Below are 21,444 nucleotides of genomic sequence, written 5' to 3' on the forward strand. Positions count from 1 at the left end.
GCAAACTCTTTGACAGCAGCGCCCATGCTATTCGCGTCACCTGAAGAGGTCGAGAGCCGCAGCTAAGAAGAAGGAAATCAAAGTTACCCTGCCGGATATCGTGTCAGGATTCAAAGCAAATCCTCTCGACGCTGGTGAGCATTGATATCTCCTTCTTGTCTCTGTGGGGAAACCGTATTGTTTTTGTTGCATGCACTCTACTCTCCCAAGTGAATGCACAGTTAACGCGGCTGAGATAAAGTTCAGCGATGTTGGAATAGAGCGGTAGGCTCTGTTGATAGAGGCAACACAATCATTATGTCAGGCTGTAGGCTGAGCGGCGCCGGTGAACGTTTAAGCCATAGGCCTACAGAGTGGCTCAAGCTATATGCTATTTCTATGCTCGTCAGAACTGGCCCACGCAGAAGGGGCAGCAGCAGCAGCACAACATACGAATGGCAATGAGGCTAGCAGTTCGACGCAAGCAGGTCGATCTCTGGGTTGTGCTGGATACAAGTGTCTCAAGGACCCCCGATAGAAATGCAACTAGGTCCATTTCTAATTGTCCCAGGCACACAAGTGTCTCGAGGGCAACAAACAGGAATGCAGGGCGCAGATGGTGGGACGGGATTCTTGTGAAGTTAGGTGCTGCGGATTTCGTTTTTAGTTGTGGTCGTCCTTACTCGCATCAGTCATGAGGTCATCCACTAATTAAACTGGTTGCTTCGATGTGTTTTCTCTTGAAGTCGTGAGCTTTACAGACTATTTCGCACATTGCCATACACTTCGTGAACATTGCGTTTGACTTGAGTCACCCAAGATTTTTTTCCTCTCTTGTACTTTTTACAAAGTATTTGACAGGTTGTGTTTTTACTTGTGATGATTTTCTCATGAAGAGACACCAGCGCTTTTTGTAACCTATATTGACAGTGTCAACCTACGACAGTTGACCTGACTGATGCTGGCTTGCACCCAATGAGAAAGGTAACAAAGGCTGCATATACATTCAAGTGCCAATTATAAGGCAAAACGTGCCTAATATTTGATGTACAGATTCAGTGCTGTAACACAAATCAAAAGAACCGCACTTACTCGGAAGTAGCTTCCCTTCAGTTGTGTCATAGGAACGGCGATGAAAAACAGGCCAATCACAAGCCTATAAAAACCGTCAGACTCTTCGAGTGCGTCAAGCGAAATCACTTGCGCTGTTTCAACACCAAACACCGTCAATGCTCCAGATTTTGTAGCCCATGGGACTTGGAAATATGCGACTGCGAAACCTAGGCCGCAATCGTGAACGTCGAAGAAATCATGCGCCGTTGTGACTCACCGCCCACTGATCTTGCAAAGTTTAAGAGGGCACTGACTTCGCCCTAGAGGGGAAGGATGTGTCACTGAAATGCAAATAAATATGTATATATGCGTCACTCACTGCCCTGCGAGGGAAGCAGTCATTGCAATATGCGTCTAATGATATTCCTTGAGTTTTCCCATGACACTCGAAGTATTGGATCCGAGACTTACACACTGCAACAGTGTTGAGGGTGATTGCAACAAATGCAATGCCCCAGCCTATGATGAGAGCGGCTTTGTTGAGATGTTGTATCCCAGCACCCAGCGTCAAAAAGCCACAAATATAAAGCGGCATGGCTAAGTAACAGGTCCTACACAAATTCTCAGCTCTAACCTTAGATCATCAGTTGAGTTTGCATACCACAAGCGGCTCTCGGGCTCGAAGAAACCACCGTTTTTACGAATATGCAGATACATGATGAATTCATTAACGTAACGTCCAATAATCTCGCCAAGAAGGACGGCGACCTAAAAATTCCATGCTCAGAACAGTAATCATGCATACTTCATAGACGGAAAAAACTTGCAATTGGAGTCGCATACGCTCCAGCCACGGCATATTGGCTAAAGCCAAATCCGACAGGAGGAGGAGATCCCATGAAGACAACATTTGTCGTCTACAGAAGTTGGTAAGTTTATTACTGCAGGTCGAGACGAAAACACCCACGTTCACACCGATTGAGAACCCGAAAACCAATGCCTTTAAAAAAGGTCAGCAAATGTACCAAGTATGGTCAGCAATACAATTTATCTCACCTCAAAGAGAACTACGAAGAAAAACTGAGGACGCCAAGCGACATCCAAAGGTGCCAATATAACTTCCGGCCATCGTGGTCTGTATTTTGCCATCTTGTACCCAGTGACGCCTATCAAAGTTTTAAATCGATATCGCAGTCCCGTAGAAATTTGCAGTGGCTTGGATGCAAGGTGACGATCATACATACTGGTTCAGCAAAAGTCAACGCCACTATCTTATGAAGAAACAGTATGTCAGAACGTACGTTTCTTCCATAAAAAACGCAATGAGAACTAATACGATGGCGTTGTATATAGATCCTATAGCATAGGCCCATCTCCAGCTATCCAAATATTGATGAGTATCCTGAATCAAGGATAGTATATGTAAGACGTACCTCGCACGCGCTACAAGAAAGCCAAATACAAATGGTGATAAGAAAGGCGATCTATGAGATAGTGAGAAATGTTTCTCCCAAATTGAAAAGGATTCATTCTCTGACATCACAAAACCCGAGGTCCAGATGTTCAGCTTCCGTGCTTGAAGATGGAAGGGGAAGATATCCGTCACGACATAAAGTCCCTTGGAGGTTGGTGAATGACAAAGCTATCACGAGAATTGTTACTAATCATACTGTCACCTGGGGACACGTTCTGAGACTGTAGTCAGTTTGGCGCAGCCATGAAAAAATGACGACCTGCCCAAAAAATCCACTCAGGCAACGCATCCCTTCATCAAAGGTTAACAATGTCCAAAAATACCGAATTATTGTGTAAATACCTGCGAAGGTGGCTAGATTCGGCGCCAGTGTGGCACCAACTAAGAATGCAAGTGCAAAAAGCTGCGCTCAAGTTTTCAGGGTTCATATCGGCCAAATCACTGGAAATATATACCTGACTCCAGAAGAGTACTGGCAACCGACCATACCGTCTCACGAGCATGACCCAGAAGATGCCTCCCCAACCTGGACTACAGATGAGAAGAGGCTATTCTCATGTAATGATGTGATCTCACCCAGAAGGAAGATGCCCCAGCTTCAGGAAATTGTCATTGAAAGTGAGTAGCGATTGAAGCATCACGCACTTTGACGTCCGATCGTTGATGACACCCGAGGTCGTGTCATAAGTTTGAGCGAGGCTAAATATCGACGCGATTCCTGCCAATAAAAGTATTTCACAATGGCACTACTATGGTTATTGAGCGAAGGCGAGATACATACCAATTCCACCGTCGAAGTCAGGTACCACTCCAGACATTGTAATGATTATCAGGTGCACAGTCTTACGAAAATCGGTCCACTACAAATGAATAGCTTAGTGTTAGTAAAAGGGACACGATAGTGAGATGACGAACATTTTGCGGGTCGTTCGGGTCGTTCGGGTCGTCAGCGGGTTGAGGCCAGAGAACCTTTAACCCATCAGGACTAAGCTTGAGCCTAGAGGCCATTACCTCCCCAAACTCAACCTTCGCCTGTCTAGTGAGTGACGAATGAGTAACGATGGACTCAGGAGCAACAACCACATACTCGGGGTCAACTACTAAACGGCCAGTAGTCTGCTCATAATAAGCGACAAAATCCACCTCATCGATAACATCGACTTTGATTGAGTCATCTGCCTTCGTTTCTGACTGCAGCTGCTGGGATCTAACATCTTCTAGAGCCATTGGGTGAGAGTTGGGAAGCGAATATCATCACTTGATGCCCGTTATCAATTTAAAGCACAGTACTTACGATGAGACCGTATCTCTTTTGATTTCAGGGGAGCGCAGATTGTGAGGCCTTGCCAGAGTTAAAACCATCGTTTTACGATCCCTGTTCAATATAGTCTTCGAGTTGGACGAGCTGTATTTAGCATAAATTTACTAGACCGAAAATGTAGGCACAACAATTCCAACAAGCGAGGAAGAGATCAGCATGAAATCAGTTTAAATCTACTGCTGCTGATAGGGGAACTCACAGTTAGTGTTATGGGCAGAAGGTAGTTCTACCGGGGTCCGGCAGAACTGTGTTCTGGAGTCAGCGTGGCAGCATCACGCAACTGAGAGATTAGTACTTACCCGATATGGACGGTAGGGTGAACATATAGACCAAACAAGTCCGCGTGATGTCAATGTAAGTTTGATGTAAGTAGATGCTTCTTGTATCTACATCACATTTTTTTGTTGCGTGCACCCTACTCTCCCAAGTGAATGCACAGTCAACGCGGCTGAGATCAAGTCCAGCGATGTTGGAATAGAGCGGCGGGCTTTGTTGCTAGAGGCAACACCATCATTACTCTGGCCGTAGGCTGAGCGGTGCCGGTGATCAAATGTTCAAGCCATAGAGTGGCTTAAGCTATATGCTATTTTTATGTTCATCAGAATTAGCCCACGCAGAAGGATCATCGATCAACGGGAATGCAGGGGGACGGGGTTCTTATCAAGTTAGGTGCTGCGGATTTCTTTTTTTAGTTGTGGTCGTCCTTCCTCGTATCCGTCATGAGGTCATCCACTAATCAAACTGGTTGCTTCGATGTGTTTTCTCTTGAAGTCGTGAGCTTTACAGACTATTCCGCACCTTGCCATACGCTTCGTGAGCATTGCGTTTGACACCCAAGATTTTTACAAAGTATTTGGCGGGTTGTGTTTTTTATTTGTGATAATTTTCTTATGGAGAGGTACCAGCGCTTTTTGTGATCTATATTGACAACGTCGACCTACGACAGTTACTTGACCGATGCTGGCTTGCACCCAATGAGAAAGGTAACAAAGGCTGCATATACGTAGTAATATGTGCTGTATGGCCACCATTATAAAGGGCTCCAATCTAGATAGGTAGGTATATGTGAAAACGAATGTGAATTTACATTGAAGTGGTCTTCTATATTCGAATCAGGACTAGAATTTCCAGCCGCCCGACAATCCCATGATATTTTCCGGATCAACAGCCTTCTTGATCTCTTGCAAACGAGGCACGTTAACGCCATACATCCTCTCTAAAGTCGTGTTGGGAGGCGCGTTGTTCGGGTACACGGGAACATCCGCGATGTCCTGACCAAGATCCGTGAGGGCCTGAATCATATGCTGGGCGCTGGCGTTGACAGCTTGGAATATCACGTCGTCAAACTGCGCATCTGACCAACCATAGTATACTTCGATGAATGAGTAGCCTTTGGCTCGTGATGCTGGGTATGCAGTCGGCGAAGCGACGTGGTCGTAGAGCGTGGGCACGTAGATATCCACGTCGTATGAGATGATTTTAGCACTGGCTTCTTCCAATGCTGCGCCCCAGAACTGAAGAATATTATACGTTAACGATGTATTCAAATCAGAGGGAAGGAATCATTACCAGTGTCTCGTTTGCAATCATGTCCAACGCGGGCACTGTAACCTCCTCCATTGCTATCCAATGAAACACGGATCTGTCTTCAAGTGAGTGGAGTAGACGGACCTATGTTCCGCACCGACTTACCTGAGGTTAGAAGTAACGTTCAAGGGAAGAGACTGCACGAGATTTACGTAGGATCTGGTACCAATGTCTGCTTCGATATGAGGAGCTGTCAAGAAGTCTTCGAAAATATCATAAGGGCGTATTGGAGTATCATAAAAGAGGATGGTCGATTCTTCAGCCTGTAACGCAAACACCCAGGTCACTCGCTGAGTAGAAAGTAGAGAATGGCAAGCTGACGCACCACTCCAGCGACATAGTTATAGGTGTTGTATATGGATGCCTTTGTATCGGTGAGATTCGCCGCGTAGTGGGCAATAGCTGCGGTTGCGCCATCCCATTGGTCATGCGAATACGAAATACGTCCGCCCTGCATATAAGATGATTGTCAGGGTATACTTACCAAGATTTTGAGTCCTTACCCAGACTAGAGACTGAGGATACGTTTTGACAGTAACCCTCGTCACGATGCCCTGCTATTGTCAGCACGTTCGTCAACAGATCAATTGGCGCTACGCACAAAGTTATTGAATCCCCCCTTGAAATTTCGCAGAAATTAGGACAGTTGATGTGATCAGACCGCTGAAAACTCACCCGCAAGGCAAAGAACAGATCTGGATTTGTGGAATCCGATACATCAGTCACTGTGCCATTGGGCAAAACGAGTTCGAAGGATACGACGTTGTCGAAGCCCAGGCCATGTTGATTAGTTAGATACGAATATCCTAGTAAACAAATAAAATGAGCTTTATTTTCATCATGGGCCTTGGTAAAACCATACCTCCTCCTAAAACAACGCCTCCCACTCCAATGCCAGTAACTTTCGCACCCACGACACTTACGTTGTACGGCTGCAATGCAACATAAACATCGTCCCATAGTAAACCTGTGCCCACGGTTGCTGTCTGTGCTGTCGAATTATACACAACATCCGAAAAGGAATACATCGCAATCTGGACGCCTGGCGTTGAAGAGAAACCTGCATTTGCGGCGTGTCCTCCACTTTTGATCTTGATGACAGTCAGTATCATCGACATATAATGCTATTGTTACTCACTCCAAATTCTGTCTGTGTCTGTCCCAAAATTCGAAGCTGAAATGCAAGACACGTTAGCAGGTGAGTGGTGACTTTGTTCGCCTCGCACATACCGCGATTGCAACATCATCAGCTGTTGTAGGCTCAAAGGTACATTGAGAGCTCTGAGTACTAGATGCAGACCAGTGATAATTGTCCTTGAAATATTGATACGAGCCTGTAGAAATATAGGTCAGGCGTCACCAAGAGACTTGACTGGAAGTACGCACCAGGGTAATACACTACGGAACTCGACGAGACCTCCGATGCGATCTGCTCGCAAACTGGACTTCGAACGACATGTTCTGCATGGTGAGATTCTGAGGAGGTATCATCATGGCGTGCTGTGAGGCCAGAGAGGCCGAAAAGAAAGGAGAGTGAGAGGTCAGCAAATGCGACCATTATGATCTAGTTCGGAGAAAAGTTTGGAAACTGGCCATCGAAAGTTTGCAGGAGGTTCTATTTAATTACTAGCGGAACATGAACCGATAAACGACAAATGATTTTTCATTGGCCGACTACGCCACTCATGCGTGTCGTAAGTACTTACCTCAGGTCGGTTCATTGAGAAGATAAAAGGCATGCCAACAGTATGCATCAGCGTGGACGGAGATGAACGCTTGAGCGCTAGCCGTAGGTACTCGCAGTAGATCAAATACTTTTCTGATCACGAGAAGGGATGAATTGCAAACGCACCGACTTAAGCAAGTTAGATTAGTACATTGGACGAGCAAAGGAAGCGAGTCGATCCGAAAAACAAATCGGGTCCTTCTCTCGGATCCGGCTCAGCTGCCCGATCACCTTCAAGCATCTGGCTGAGTCGTCACGACCTAAATATCTCACTCAATTCTTACTTCCACACATAATTTACAGCTTCAATCAATGCTTCTAATACGTACCGTTCATTGCGAGGTTGAACGACTCATTTTCACGAAGAAATGGTCAAGTTCTTTGAAAGCAATCAAAGTCACGCTGGTGACAGCCAGCCGAACGTTGCCGTGGCGGAGTTTTAAACCGATACCACGACGGGCTGCGACGACAAGATAGCCGCTCGAAACGACTCAGCCAGGAGGGATAGCAATCTCGTTATCTGCATCTCCCAGCTCCCTCTAGGTGACTAAAATGGCGACGGCAAGGCCGATGAATTTCGCATGACGGTGACTGGGATGTACATGTGTGACCGTGGTGTAATAAGACAAACAGATATTTGACTGCCCGACCAAGCACTCCGAGGCATCCCCGAGACGTGACATCAATCATAATCCAAAATTTCTATCATGGCATCACCGTCACCTCCATATCTTCAAGCTTCTCTCTCACTCCTTCCAACACCATCATAATCTCGTTATCGAAGCCGATGAATTTCGCATGACGGTGATTGGGATGTGTGACCGTGATGCAAGACAAATAGATCTTTGACCACCAGACCAAGCACTCCGAGGCATCCCCGAGACGTTGCCCAAACCTGTCCGCCAGACTTCTGCGTTGTCTCATACAGATTGGTCATCTCCTACGTGTTCTCATTCAAAATCAATCATAATGCATAATTCCCATCATGCATCAATGCATCACCACTGAAGCAGGCTTGACAGTGTTGGGCAGTAGAACGTCTGTACACGCAAATGACAGAGTCTCCAACTCATTTTCGTTGCATTATTACTTATAAAGTATTCCCGTGATTTTATAGGCCAGCCAAAGACTCCAGGTGTGCACGTATGATGGTCACCATTCACCGGTTTATGGTATAAATTTTGTTCTTCACAGCGTCTGACATTCCCTAGGAGGTTTTGTAAAGCTTCAAACTCGGCATGCAGTTCATCCATCAGGTTCAGTGGTTCAATAGCGCACTCGACAGATCCTATACATCTATCAAGACGAAAGCGTAATGCCAGCGTGACACTGCTCTTCATGAAATTAAAGCTCTTCAGTATGCAAAACTGACGTTTATAATTCTAGCGAGTCTCTATCATAAACACTTCTCGCCTCACGAGCCTCGATCACTAGTACTGTCCTCCGTCCGTAAAGCACAATACTTTCAGACCTTCAATCTTACTGCGCGACGAGGTCAAGTCAAGCACGTCAGCAAAGCGGGAGAGACGTAGAAGGAGAATCACTATTACACGATTTCACCAACATCCCTCCAAACGGACGCCTGTGCAGTACCACCATGACGCACCTTAGAAGAGTGGCCAACTCCATGATAATGCCCACAGACTGACTCAACCAGAACCAGGTGGAAGTGCGAGGCTCCCTCGATAGCAACAATTTCTGAGACCCGTATCTCTCACAGCTTTGATGTACCTCGATGGAATTCTAGGTCAGAAACACTACGCATGCACCTAAAGGAATAAGGTCAATTTCGTGTGGTGGACCAGAGCAGCTGTTGGCGAGTCGAAAGGTGAGGAGCTCCATGTCAATTTGAAGACCTAGCTGCACGCAACCCTCAAAATGCGATCACGACCTGCAGTTGTCACACACGTCGAGCCCGCACATAGCTTCAAAGATACGTCGTTTTAGCACATGGTGGGAAAACGATATGAACTCGAATTTCAAAGACTTTACAGGGCAATTCAAGATAGCTAACAGTACTCACAAGACAGCACAATCAAGCGCTTGAAGAGGCGCAGTATATTACAACTCCCGATACATGCATGGACAAACCGTATCTGCCGTCTACACCGTGACTAGTGTCAGCGGAACCAATCCATGAGAAAGTTGGAAGGACATACCATGAACGGCGAGTTCGTGAAGCACCCATCAGAGATCCTAGCACCGACCCTGAGTACGATAGAGTAACCTCCATCCCGAGTGGTGTAACGTCTATGCAGGGCAGCGGACGCGGCTTGAGCGTTTGCCGTATCTGGATCCCGCAAGAGTGCTTGACCCGCTTGCTCTCGAGTCAACACCCTGACTGGGATCTGGGTGCTGGAAGGCACGACCATGCGGTATGTCGCAAGCCGACGGTTGTCGATGGAAAAGGGTTCCATTTGCGCCTGAATCGAAGACGCGGATGGGATCAGGGAAATGCTCCCTCATGTAGGCAAGGGCGCCCCGTGAATCGTTCAGTGCAGCGTGGACCACAGCTCGAATCTCGACTTGGCTCTGAAGGGTGATATTGTATACACGACTGCTGATGCTATCCTGTGTCCAGCCGATTGCCCCCACAGGCATTGTTTTGAGCGAATTCGGTCTGTGATCGTCGTGGGCAACTTCATTGTACAAAATAGCACTGATTGCTCCTGTGAGAGCCTGTATTCCGACGCCAGTTGTGCGGATGTGTGAATTTCAATGGCTTGAGTTTTGCGTTTGATTCTGCGCTTTCACTGTGACTAGGTCTGTTGTGTTTCTAGCTATAATCATGCGTACCTGCTAGTCTCACAATCAACTTGTTTGTGGTAGTATACGCCAGCCTGGCCACGAGCCTACGGGTCATCTGTACATTTGAGTACATTTTAATATGAGGCGAATTGAACGCACAGAGGATGTTCTATTATGCATGTGTGATTTTACAAAGTAGTGAGAACGATGGCCGACGATTGAATGTTGGCGGGAGAGGTTGTACATGCTAAAAAAGTTGGCAACGTCAAGGTCAGTCATCAGTGAAAATAGCATGCCAAGTTTAAAGGGAACATGCGCATCCTGCGAGGCTTGCTACTCCTGGAATTTTTATCGTCGAATCGTACCATTGCCTTATACACATAGTAATGTGAAATGTAAAATCCAGTGTATTTCATACTAGAGACAATATAAACTGCTGAAAGGACGCGCAAAAAAGTGGAAACACCAGCGAGGGTTTGCGAGAGCATGTCAGAAGGGATAGCACAGTGCAACGGAAAGTATTATGAGTGACGAAGAACAAGATTGATACCTGGAACAACAGTTAGAATGAGCAAAGACTTGAGCTTCAAGTCGCTACACACCTGCTATACACACACCGCGAAGGTGATCAGCAATGTGGTTTCATGGAAAACCAACAGAAACAAGCCCAAACACCCTTGGACAAGATTCAGAACGCGCACAAAAAATGACACACCAAAAGCGCGCCTTGCTTTGGAATTCCACGAGGTGCAGCGTCCAGGCGCATGTATGATGAAATGATGTAGTAAGTGTTTCAAAACGTTGAGTCCGAGTCGTTGATGTCGGTGGTACACTGTAGTGGGGTGGCAGTTGCGTCACGTAAGCAACACGGTCTGTACTGAAATGGAAATTTGAATTGGCATCCTGGCACATGACTTTATTTCTCAATTTACCCGCGGGTAGCACCTGGGTATGACCCGGGTCGACCCATGTCAGGCCTTAAGTGGCCGCCTGCACGAACCACGAGTCGATGTTGAGTCGATGCATTCGGCAGCGGTCACAGCAGCATTATATACAGTAGGTTGCATCCTCGCTTTCCAAGTGGACATTCTGTTCTCATTCTTCTATCCAGCCGAGATCATCCTCCTTTCGTTATCAGCTCAATTGGAGTCATCAGAGAACCTGTGAGAAGAAGATATCGTCATATATCGTTATATATCGTAATATATAGGAAAGGTTTTCGTCACATTGTAATATAAAGTGATATAAAGCAATATATGACCATGTAAAAGCACCATAATCAGCATAATCCCCAGCAAGAACTCACCGGTTTACTGATGCGATGAGTCGTATACAATCATTCGGTTCTTAGCGTGACGTCTTCAGTGGTTTTAACATTGTTCGCATTACCATACGAAATACACTTGATTCTACATCTTGACTTGGTGTGCTAACTGGGTAGTACGATGCAAGTCCAATCACTCTGAGACTCGCATGCCCCCTTCGACCTCGACCGGCCACTTTCACTGAAGACTGGTCGGTGATCTCCATTTCCAGCGCGTAGTGCAATCATACCAGCGTCTATATCGTGAACAGCCTCGACAATGTGGAAATACACGTGTAGCCCTCAACCTCCTTCTCAGCTGAACTCTATTGACATTCCCCATATCTTTACCCTCATCCTTCCTTCTTACTGATTCCGTGGCCCATTCAGCCCATCCTCGATCCTCATCAATTTGCTCCATCCACCATCATGCCTGGTACCTCAGAAAGTCGATATATCAGACTGGAAGGCGAGCCCCTCCGATCCACCTTCGTATCTGTTGTCATCCTCACACAATATCTACAGTCATCAGCGGAAAGAGTCTTCAGGTCCCCTCCTGCCGCATTCCTGCTGGCATCTACATATCCATCAATGTCGACTCCCGGAGGCGCTGGAAATCAGCTATCGGTGTCTTATCATCTGATGAATCTGTAGCTTGGGGGGATACTATCACTCTGTAAAGTCCATGGACACTTTTTGACGTGATGCGAAAACTGATCGTCAGTTTGTAGATCATCACACTCTTCACCTGCGTTGTCAGTGGAGATTAGGGCGCCCTTTGAGCTTGGTCGAATGCTAGGCGGTGGAGAAGTCATCGGCGAACTTCAAATGTCGTGGGATGAGCTACTTGATCATGGAGATGAGCCATTTGGTGGGTGGTTCGCTTCTCATTTATGCACATACACTAACGTCTCGTAGATATATCCTTCCCACCCGTGTTCGGTGTCAAACCTTCCCTTAAGCTGAAGGCCGCCATTGTGCATGCTTGCGACGATCAGGACGACGCACTGTTTGATGTGAGTGACGCTGGTTTCTGTCCTGTTAGCTTTTGTTGACAGAACGCAAACTGCAGTCCCTCGCAGACTGCGAGATTGCTCGAGACACAGATGCGGGCCACGCACAATTTGCCGCATATGTGACGAGCAAGACAGTCTCTCACCTGAACGACGCTGTAAAGCATTTTCAGTTGGTTCTGGACCAGTGTCCGGTCAGCCATCCAGACCATGCAACGGCTCTCACCAACCTCGCGCGGGCCTGCCTTGAAGGCTACATCCGAAATGATGTTGATGACATCGATGCCACCACTTCCCTCTTCCGCGACGCCCTTGCATTGCGTCCGCAGCCCCATCCTGATTATCCCTTATCTCTATATAATGTCACCGAAGCGCTGAATTGGCGTCACGACAAGAAAGGTACTGCTGCCGACATCCGCGAAGCCGCCCAACTGTATCATGAACTACTGCCTCTCTGTCCAGAGGGCACCTACCTTCGTAGCATCGCGGCAGGGAAGAATGGTGTCAATTATGTGATCGGCGGATGCAACAGTCTTCCAAAAGACGCATCTGATGAAGGCATCCATCTTCGAAGAGTCGTCCTCGAGCTCTGTCCTCTGGGCCATCAACTCCGTCCGAAAGCCCTCGACAAGCTTGCACAAGCGGTTGAAGAACGCTTTAATCAGCACGGCAGCATTGATGATCTTGACACAAGCATACAACTTGGTCGTGAAGCCGTGTCTCTGTGCCCCGAGGGACATGCTAGCCATGGTACCTACCTGAACAACTTGGCCTTTTCACTTGCATTGCGATTCGATCATCAAGGCAAACTGAATGACCTCGATGAGGCCATCTCTTTGCACGAAGGAGCGTTGCGCCTGTATCCTGTTGGGCACCAATATCGTGTTTTCTCATTGAACAACCTAGGGGGCGTTCTCGTCGAACGTTTCAATGAACGCGGCGACATTGATGACATCACCCAAGCCATCAGCCTCTATCGGGAAGCACTGACGTTGCGCCCACTTGGGCATCCACGTCGTGACACCACGCTGCACAACCTGGCGCTCGCGCTCAAAACCAGATATGACAAAACGCATGTTAGCGAGGATTCCAACGAGGCCATTGATTTATATCGTGAATCCCTTCGGTTAATGCGGCCTGACCATCCAGGGCGCCATAAAACTCTTCGCAATTTGAGCTCGGTGCTCTGCTCTCGTTTCACGCAAACTCAGAAGAATGAAGATGTCGAGGAGGCCATTGTTCTTTGCCAAGAATCATTGGCGGCTCCATCTTCATTGCACCCGGGCAGGTATTTCAGCTACATGCAGCTGAAGAATGCCTATTTATCTCATTACCGGATTTCACACAACCCTGCTGATTTGTCGCATGCAGTGGAGAACTTCAGACTTGCATCGCGGCACCCCACTCAAGGATTCCCACAACGGATTCTGACAGCATACAAATGGACCGTTGCTGCGGAGCAGGATGATCATGGATCTGCATTAGAGGCATACAGCACGTGTTTCGACCTTCTTGATGGTCATTTGGCAACGCGATCATCGACAATTTCACGACGTGAAGCTGCTACTGCCTTCAATGGTGTCAAATCGCTGCCTGTAGATGCAGCCTCATGTGCCATACGTCATGACGATCTGCGACAGGCAGTTGAACTCGCAGAGCGGGGTCGTGGTCAGCAGTGGTCGCTGGCATCTCGACTCAGGACTCCAGTCGAAGACCTCGAGTCAGCAAATCCGACACTGGCGCGCAATTATTTGGAACTGAGCAAGCTCATTTCCAATGCAGCCCAGAGTTCTGCAACCATCACCGACAGAGCTGCTGCTGATCGGGCAGCAACAGAGTATAGGAGACTTACAAGGCAATGGGAAGCCGCGATAGCTAAGATACGCGATCTTCCGGCGTTCTCGCGGTTCCTGCTTCCACCCTCGTATGAAGATCTGCCAGCGGCAGCGCGCCAGGGACCGGTCATCATCCTCGTTGCCAGTCAATACTCGTGCAGCGCCATCATCGTCCCGACGTCAGGAAACCCCCATCATGTTTCTTTGCCGTCTGTCACCCTTGCAGATCTGACTAATCTCAAGGATCGCTTCGCCAGGGCAATACGAGATTCATCTCGGATGAACCCAAGGGAGTCGAGGACGGATCTCATAGTGCTCTCACGGATAATATGGGACCAAATCATGCTACCCATCGTCAACTTGCTCGAGCACGTCCTCAAACTAAAGCGCCGCTCTCGAATCTGGCTGTGTCCCACTGCAGCTTTCACGTCCATTCCTCTCCATGCAGCTCATCCGTTTCAAACAAAGGCGGATCGTTCTGGGAAGGAGCCATGCCTGGAGGACCTCTACATTTGCTCTTACACCCCGACACTTTCAGCTCTGATTAGATCTAGACAGTTGATGAAGAAACGCGTGCTTCCTTCCTTCGTGGCTATCGGACAGGGTCAACCAGGTGCAGGGAAAGGCAAGGCGCTCTTGGCAGTCGAAAGCGAGCTCGAGCTTGTCCATACACTCGTCCCCGCGATGGCCAACCGCACTACTGTTTCTGGCGACGCAGCCACACGAGCAGGCGCACTCTCAGCTTTGCAGCAGAACACCTGGGTGCACCTTGCTTGTCACGGCAAGCAGGACCCTACGCAGCCTTACGATTCACATTTTGTCATGAGAGACGAACATCTGACGCTGCTCGATATCATGGAGAGACATGTTCCGCAGGCCGAGTTCGCGTTCTTATCGGCTTGTCATACTGCCGTCGGCGATGAGGAGACGCCCGACGAAGTGATCCACCTCGCAGCTGGTCTCCAGTTTTCGGGTTTCAAGAGCGTCATTGGCACGTTGTGGGAGGTCGATGACTCTGTCGCAACACACGTCGTCGAAGCTTTCTACAAGTATATGTTCGGAGATTTGAAGGATGGTGGTGTCATGGACTGCACGAAGGCAGCCTGGGCACTCAACTGTGCTACGCACTCGGTGAAAACGAAAGTGCCGCTTGAGCAGAGGATGGTTTTTGTTCATATTGGTGTGTAATTCTATGTCGTATTGCTGTCGTCTAGTACATATTCATGTGTTGTTGATCTGCGATTCTCTTTCATCCTGTTATACAAATGACCCTTATACATATTCTTGCGCTCTAGCTATCTTGTACATAGTAGGATGGATTATCATCATATTAGGGAGACGTGCCGCGATGCCGGTCCCGACACCGTTGTCCGTAACCACTGACTCGGATATCCACGTACAAAGTTGGCTGCTGCGATTCGGTCGTCCTTGGCTGATGTAGCGAAACTGTCTCTTGCGTTCTTACTAAGGATTATCTTACACTTTGTGCCGGCGTATATATTGTATCCACATGAATGCCACATAGCAACCCGCTCTCACTTGGAGTCAATCACTGTTGATTACTGCGAGCAAAAATTCTAACCTAACAGACTCGTCAAGCGTACATGCAATTACTATAATTTCAATGCGACAACGCATCGAGCACAAGACGGAACAAAAAATACAATGAATATAAACATAAACATACTCACAATACGGTACCCCTATCCACGCACTCACGTTTAATTTTCATCCTCCACCGCTATCATCATCATCAAAGCTCGTTGTCGTACCCGCCTGCACGAATGAAGGAGATGCAAATATCTATAGTAGAAACATACGATACCATTTACACCTCGCACACTTGGAGTCAGAGCCTATTCTTCATCTTTCAAACCCAACCAGAGGACGTCAAAAGCGGACAACAGTAGCTGCTACCAATTCCAATCGTCGTCTTCGAAACTCGGCGCCGTTCCTCCTTTGGCGGGTGCGAGTGAATCGGGTGTTTTGTGTACTGACGCGGACGCAGAGGTAGGCGTAAGCACAGATGGCATCAAAACCCTCCCAGCATTCACCGTATCCTCATCTTCCTCATCTTCCAGCCAACTATTTGTGCGCGGGATAGGGGCATGAGTTTTGGTGCGAGTGTGCAAAAACGTGGAGCGCGTCGATGGAGAGCTCGCGTTTGATGATGGTGTGCGTGAGGAATCGGAATCGGAAGCGCTTGGTAAGGTTCCGCGTAGGGAGGTGGTGCCGCTTGAGGGTGTGCGGAGGGATGAGGGGAATGGGAAAAGGGAAGGTGTTGATGTTTGCATTGATGTAGGAACGGGTGCGGGTGAGGTTGCCACTGGGCCTGGGGTTAATGCTGATACAATGGATTGAGAGACGTCTGCGAGGAGGATGGAAGCTCGCTTTTGGCTTTTGGAGAATCTGTGATGGGTGTTAGTTTGTGAATGTGATCGGAGGAAGAACATCGATAGTGAATGCACCAAACTGAAAGCGGGAAGAGAATATTACTCACACATCACCTCCAAGCTTGCGACCGACATTTCCCCACCCACCAGCTACGGCGAGCGATCCGGTGCCAGGCATCGATGTAGGCAGTACAACGGAGGAGCGTTTGCTAAGGAGTGTATTTGTGCTTGATGAAGACCCTGCACCATCTGCATCGAATTCTGAAGCCACCGCTGTAATGGACGCGTCTATTCCCGGATTGATTGTATCCCGAACGACCTCTGTAGTCGAGTCGAGTTCCACGCTGCCTCGCCCGAGGTCCACACTGGTACTCGTACTATTATAGGAACTGGCATGCCTCATAAATGCAGTCGGTGGATGCGAAAGATCGCGCGATCTCCGACGAAAGACTTTTTCCTGTCTCGCTCTTGATGCTTCCCTTTCTCGTGTTCGATTCGTGAAATGTCGTTCCGCGCCGATACCAGAAGAAAGGGAAATGTCTTCGTCCCAGACAGATGACACGGAACTCCTCGAGAATTGTGTCATCCCCGAACGCGTTGACGTGGACGTGGACGAGTCGCTCACACGCTGCGTGTGACGCCTCGGGACCCCTGCTGTTTCTTCTGTGTCGGTTGGGGGAGCTGGTGAGGGAATTGGAGAAGAAAGGTCACTTAGGTCGCTCAGACCTGCTGCGAGCAATCTTACGCCTTCTTTGAGGCCATCTACGACTGAAGCGGTGGGTGTGGACAAGGGAAGGGTGGGGTGGGGTGGTTCGCGGTTGACGATACGCTCCCATTTTCGCTTGACTAGGAAAAGAGAGGGTCAGTTCGCTCTGATGAGGAATTGAGGCATATGTGATGGCGGATATAGTGCGGAACGACGGCACCGAGGAAGAAGGACGAAATGAAACATCAAAAAGGGACTCACGTTCTCCTAGATCCCCTTCAACAGCAGCCAGTTGACCAGACAGCTCGAGGCGCCTACTCTCGGCGGCTGCAATTGCGCGGAGGAGGTCGGCGTGCCTGAGATTTAGGTTCCGTTGACATCAATATAGGCATGCAGGGATCTGGACGTACTTCTCAGCTAATGTCAGCGCAGCTCTCTCTACACCCCCACTGGCACTGGCACTCCCAACGGACAGACGCGTGCGGGCTTCCCCAACTGTGTTTAATCCGCGCAACTCCTCGAGTCCTACCATAGTATGCCTCTTCATCGAGCGCGAGGTCCTTTTGCGTCCTTCGAATAGACCTCCCGCTCCGTGTGCCGTATCCGTTCCTATCGAAGCATCAGCTACGGTTGGAGAGGTGGATGTCCCGTGTCTCGAGAACACATCGACGCGGGAAGATACGTATGAGATGGAAGATTGCCGGCGGGTAGCTTTGAGGGCTTTTGTCGCGTCGTTGGGGGATACGCCTCGTGCGTGGGCACTCAAGGGTGGTGTGCTGCAACTTGGAGGGGGAGAATAGGGCGGGGAAGGGAGAGAACTCGCCGCTGTTGACGAGCTGGAGGTGTTCAAGAGAGTCAGGTGTTTAATGCCATTGCCATGGTCCATATTCGTGGTCTTGGACGACTTCATTTTTTAGATGGCGTTGATGGTTGAAGACATGGACAAGAGAACGATGTTGTCACACAAGATAAATATCGAGCAGTTGCAAAGCAACAGTCACTTTGGAATTATATATATCAACCGAAAAGGAAACTCTCCACATAGCGAGATGAGAGCGAGAAAAATCTCTATTTCCAGAGGTCACTGGCTGGTATGTCTCATCAAGGTAACTACATGTTGGCCGCTTTGCACTGTATATTAATACGAGAACCCGAATCAATGATGCGCTACCCCGCCCTCCTTCTCGGCTTCTGCAATAAAGTTCTTGATACTGTTCATCCTGGTCAGTCCGTGCTGCAGCACGAGTTGTTTGGTCCTTATAGAACACATACAATTGTTCCTCTTCACTGTAGACCGCACGGTTAGTCTTGTGTCTGCAAGCAAGTGAGAATGAGAATAAACGCACCTGGATCCAGCATTTATGGGTACAGCCTCCTTCACGCGCTCTGCAAGAGGTTTGCCTGACGATGCAGAATCTTTCTTTCCACCAAGAGATGCATACACGGCACCACCGGTCGCGAAGAGCGTACCCAACGTGAGGTACTCGGTTTTAATGGCGCGGCCAAAGATGACGCTAACAAGATTCCAGTCAGTGGGTCAGTAGCTAGTGATTGAGATATGCACACGCACTAAGACATATCGATTTTCGGAAGTGGAGGAAGAGGTTCAAGCAGAAGTGAAGTAGCCCGGGTTTTCCCGGATTGGCTTTGCCGACTAACCCAACCTCCGGCAGGCTCCCAAAACTTGCACTTTCAAATACTAGTCCCCTAGGTCAGGCATATCTTAGACAAAGGTCCTACTAAGGTAAAGCTGTGATGCATAGGACGCTATCAACAGTCGCGCGTGGAACAGCGTTCGAGCAACGGTCGCTTCAATTACTTCAAGAATGTTTCTCCATGTCCCTCAAACGCGTCGGTGGCAAATCTGATGGCGGCATCGACTTGCTGGGCTGGTGGTGGCTTCCCCTTAGCTCAGTTTCCCAGCCTACCCCGATTACACCCCCACGTAGACGCATACGCGTCCTTGCGCAATGTAAAGCAGAGAAGAAGAAGTTCTCGCCAAATTACGTTCGCGAGATGGAAGGCGTATGGCATATGCACGCTCAAGACCGCTCCCCTTCCGAATCTAATGTACGCGTGTCTGAACTGGGTACAGTAGCACTCCTCCTTTCAGAGTCAAAATTTACCACCGCAACCCTCACTCGTGTACTCGGATCCAGCGTTCCCTTTCTACTCGTGCACCTCCCTCCCCCTCCACCAATTTCTTCAGATTCACCCGTTGAAACCTCCTTCGGAGAAGTTGGCTCTGCTTTCTGGAATCCTGCTCTCGGTGGTGCGCAGGGTCTTCTTCGAGGAGAACTTGATGTTCGATGGGAACGTGACCCGGGAGGTGGTGGGCGGCCTGGGTTGTGGTGTCGTGACAAAAGAGTGCAGAGCTGGACGCCGGATGCACATGGGGAGTGTGTTAACGCTTCCGAGGATATCAATCGGTGACTAGGATGGTTGTCCGTCTATGGATGACCCGACTTGGGAGTTGAGTGTCACGCTGCCATTGTATGTATGCATACCGCGTATTCCTCTCTACCTTTGTCACACTTCTTGAAGGTGCCGACTGGGCGTGTAACTGCATTTGCATGTTCATTTCTTTAGCGCCCGCCGACGGATTTGGTGCAAGTGGTGATATGTAAGACGGAACAAACCGAGGTTCATCATAGGCATTCTAAACAAGGTACCTGCACCCACAGCATGTAAATTCGCAGGTCCATTCATCACCTCCATCATACCATCTCCTCGATTCTGATTTTGCACATTATCTCAAGGTTTACTGTCTACCTATCTGTGAAGTACGCCGTTCTCAATCAGGATTATGCCCCACGAAGAGGCTGAGTCAAGCACCTCAGCCAGAGGAAGAGAAGCGCAGTTAGGCTCATCAGCACGTATCAGACCTCTAGTGGGAGAGAAAGATCCACCGCCATATGGTGCACAGCATCGGCAGGATGCTCTATGGAAAGGTGGGCAAATCATATTAGGATGGCCACTGACTTACTTAACAAGATGCAGGCGGGAATGAAGCGCTCCCTCCTGAATGGCAACAGTTTGAGGTGTTAGATGGTACAACGCGATATCAAGACGACACGCTCACCATGACTTCATTCGACCGACCTTTACCAGGAGTACGTCTAGGTGAGCGAAGAACGTCCCACTGGGAGCGAGGAACTCATGACAAAGCATAGATCGTCCTGGATATCTTGCTGTTAGTGGATGCGAATGGCGCATCTCACCACTCGGTCGGTCCTACTTTGTCAACCACAACACTCGGACCACATCCTGGAAGAAACCGACGCCAGAACGACCAGCTGGGAGCTTGATGCCGGAGTGCATCATCGAGGGTCACTCCGGCTGCATATGGAGTCTTGCCTGCGTGGGCACCAGTTGCAATGTACTGAGCGCGTCGACCGACTGTTCGATTCGCCAGTGGAAAAGAGACGGAGAATCAGCAGGAAAACTTTTGGATAGCCATTGTTCGACAAGCTCCATGGCTGTATCTCCAGATGAAACTATGGTTTTGAGCGGGAACGTGGACGGCAGACTACGACTGTGGAATATAAAGAAGGGCAGTATGGTTGGCGATCCGTGGGAGGGCCACACTGGCCACGTGAGGTGCCTCGATTGGTCTCCCGATGCGCTAGAGATAGCAAGTGGATCGACTGACGGCACCATACGACGCTGGAACCCGGATACTGGCCGACAAATTGCACCACCGTTAGAGACCGGTCACGGTTGGGTCTATGCTGTCAAATACTCTCCACAAGGCAACAAACTCGCGAGCGGCGGAGTGAACCAGATGATTTGTGTGTGGTCAAAGAACGGGGAGCTACTTATCGAGACCAAGGGACATGATGACTTCGTGACATCGTTGTGTTGGTCCAAGGACGGCGTATACATTTTCTCCGCGTCGTATGATGGCACCATCCGAAAGTGGCAGTCCATTGATGGGAAGGAGCTCATTGTTTTTCAGGGTCATGACCATCCCATCAAATCCCTCTGTCTGTCCCCTAATGGAAGTCATCTTGTTAGTGCATCAAATGACTCCTCGGTTCGCATCTGGGACCTCAAGACCAATAAACCAGTCGGAGACCCACTCTTGCATGACGACTCACTCTTAACTGTTGTCATGTCCTCCGATGGAAAATACATTGCCAGCGCTGGAAAAGATGCAAAGATTTACGTATGGAGCGTGGAAGCAGCGCTCAAACAGCAGGGTGTGCGCATCTGCATTGTATTTCGACGTCTTTTCCTTATTCTGAAGGTTTTTGCTGTTGTTTAGGGTACGGATGATGCCAATGCAAGGTCCGAGGCGAAGTTC

General features: G+C 48.8%; 6 protein-coding genes across 6 annotated transcripts; 2 read left to right on the top strand and 4 right to left on the bottom strand.

Annotated features, from left to right (window-relative positions):
* Nucleotides 1-709: 709 nt before the first annotated feature.
* Nucleotides 710-4,112, bottom strand: F5891DRAFT_551840 (MFS general substrate transporter). The gene is made up of 24 exons (XM_041372216.1): nt 4,027-4,112; nt 3,801-3,931; nt 3,594-3,713; nt 3,422-3,542; nt 3,288-3,366; nt 3,152-3,224; nt 3,083-3,102; nt 2,962-3,032; nt 2,849-2,909; nt 2,770-2,797; nt 2,703-2,721; nt 2,571-2,650; nt 2,466-2,516; nt 2,334-2,411; nt 2,089-2,275; nt 2,000-2,032; nt 1,860-1,949; nt 1,694-1,800; nt 1,504-1,643; nt 1,412-1,446; nt 1,310-1,352; nt 1,184-1,259; nt 1,072-1,135; nt 710-1,014 (listed from the first exon to the last, which is right to left on the bottom strand). The coding sequence occupies exons 2-24, from the start codon at nt 3,866-3,868 to the stop codon at nt 997-999; spliced, it is 1,662 nt and encodes a 553-aa protein (XP_041231650.1). The 5' UTR covers nt 3,869-3,931; nt 4,027-4,112; the 3' UTR covers nt 710-996.
* Nucleotides 4,113-4,686: 574 nt separating this feature from the next.
* Nucleotides 4,687-7,317, bottom strand: F5891DRAFT_1274572 (uncharacterized protein). Its single transcript, XM_041370181.1, has 12 exons — nt 7,121-7,317; nt 6,801-7,040; nt 6,645-6,748; nt 6,553-6,588; nt 6,277-6,505; nt 6,090-6,220; nt 6,016-6,033; nt 5,918-5,968; nt 5,740-5,865; nt 5,520-5,677; nt 5,397-5,469; nt 4,687-5,341 (listed from the first exon to the last, which is right to left on the bottom strand). The coding sequence occupies exons 2-12, from the start codon at nt 6,970-6,972 to the stop codon at nt 4,946-4,948; spliced, it is 1,494 nt and encodes a 497-aa protein (XP_041231651.1). The 5' UTR covers nt 6,973-7,040; nt 7,121-7,317; the 3' UTR covers nt 4,687-4,945.
* Nucleotides 7,318-11,624: 4,307 nt separating this feature from the next.
* Nucleotides 11,625-15,412, top strand: F5891DRAFT_551900 (CHAT domain-containing protein). Its single transcript, XM_041372217.1, has 4 exons — nt 11,625-11,660; nt 11,717-12,062; nt 12,110-12,207; nt 12,264-15,412. The coding sequence occupies exons 2-4, from the start codon at nt 11,984-11,986 to the stop codon at nt 15,225-15,227; spliced, it is 3,141 nt and encodes a 1,046-aa protein (XP_041231652.1). The 5' UTR covers nt 11,625-11,660; nt 11,717-11,983; the 3' UTR covers nt 15,228-15,412.
* A 181-nt stretch (nt 15,413-15,593) lies between these two features.
* Nucleotides 15,594-18,111, bottom strand: F5891DRAFT_1003997 (uncharacterized protein). Its single transcript, XM_041360332.1, has 4 exons — nt 17,549-18,111; nt 17,400-17,494; nt 16,540-17,278; nt 15,594-16,448 (listed from the first exon to the last, which is right to left on the bottom strand). Exons 1-4 carry the CDS (start codon nt 18,046-18,048, stop codon nt 15,953-15,955), a joined length of 1,830 nt encoding a protein of 609 aa, XP_041231653.1. The 5' UTR covers nt 18,049-18,111; the 3' UTR covers nt 15,594-15,952.
* A 60-nt stretch (nt 18,112-18,171) lies between these two features.
* On the bottom strand, nt 18,172-18,763 carry F5891DRAFT_551917 (uncharacterized protein). Its single transcript, XM_041372218.1, has 4 exons — nt 18,709-18,763; nt 18,485-18,652; nt 18,411-18,425; nt 18,172-18,358 (listed from the first exon to the last, which is right to left on the bottom strand). Exons 1-4 carry the CDS (start codon nt 18,714-18,716, stop codon nt 18,295-18,297), a joined length of 255 nt encoding a protein of 84 aa, XP_041231654.1. The 5' UTR covers nt 18,717-18,763; the 3' UTR covers nt 18,172-18,294.
* Nucleotides 18,764-18,790: 27 nt separating this feature from the next.
* Nucleotides 18,791-19,408, top strand: F5891DRAFT_1101437 (uncharacterized protein; the record flags this gene model as incomplete). The annotated part of the gene is made up of 1 exon (XM_041363584.1): nt 18,791-19,408. A coding segment is annotated over exon 1 (513 nt), but the record flags the coding sequence as incomplete, so codon positions are not given.
* Nucleotides 19,409-21,444: the final 2,036 nt, after the last annotated feature.

This window comes from Suillus fuscotomentosus, assembly GCF_016647785.1.
Source record: "Suillus fuscotomentosus strain FC203 chromosome Unknown F5891scaffold_5, whole genome shotgun sequence".
NCBI classification, from domain to species: Eukaryota; Fungi; Basidiomycota; class Agaricomycetes; order Boletales; family Suillaceae; genus Suillus; species Suillus fuscotomentosus.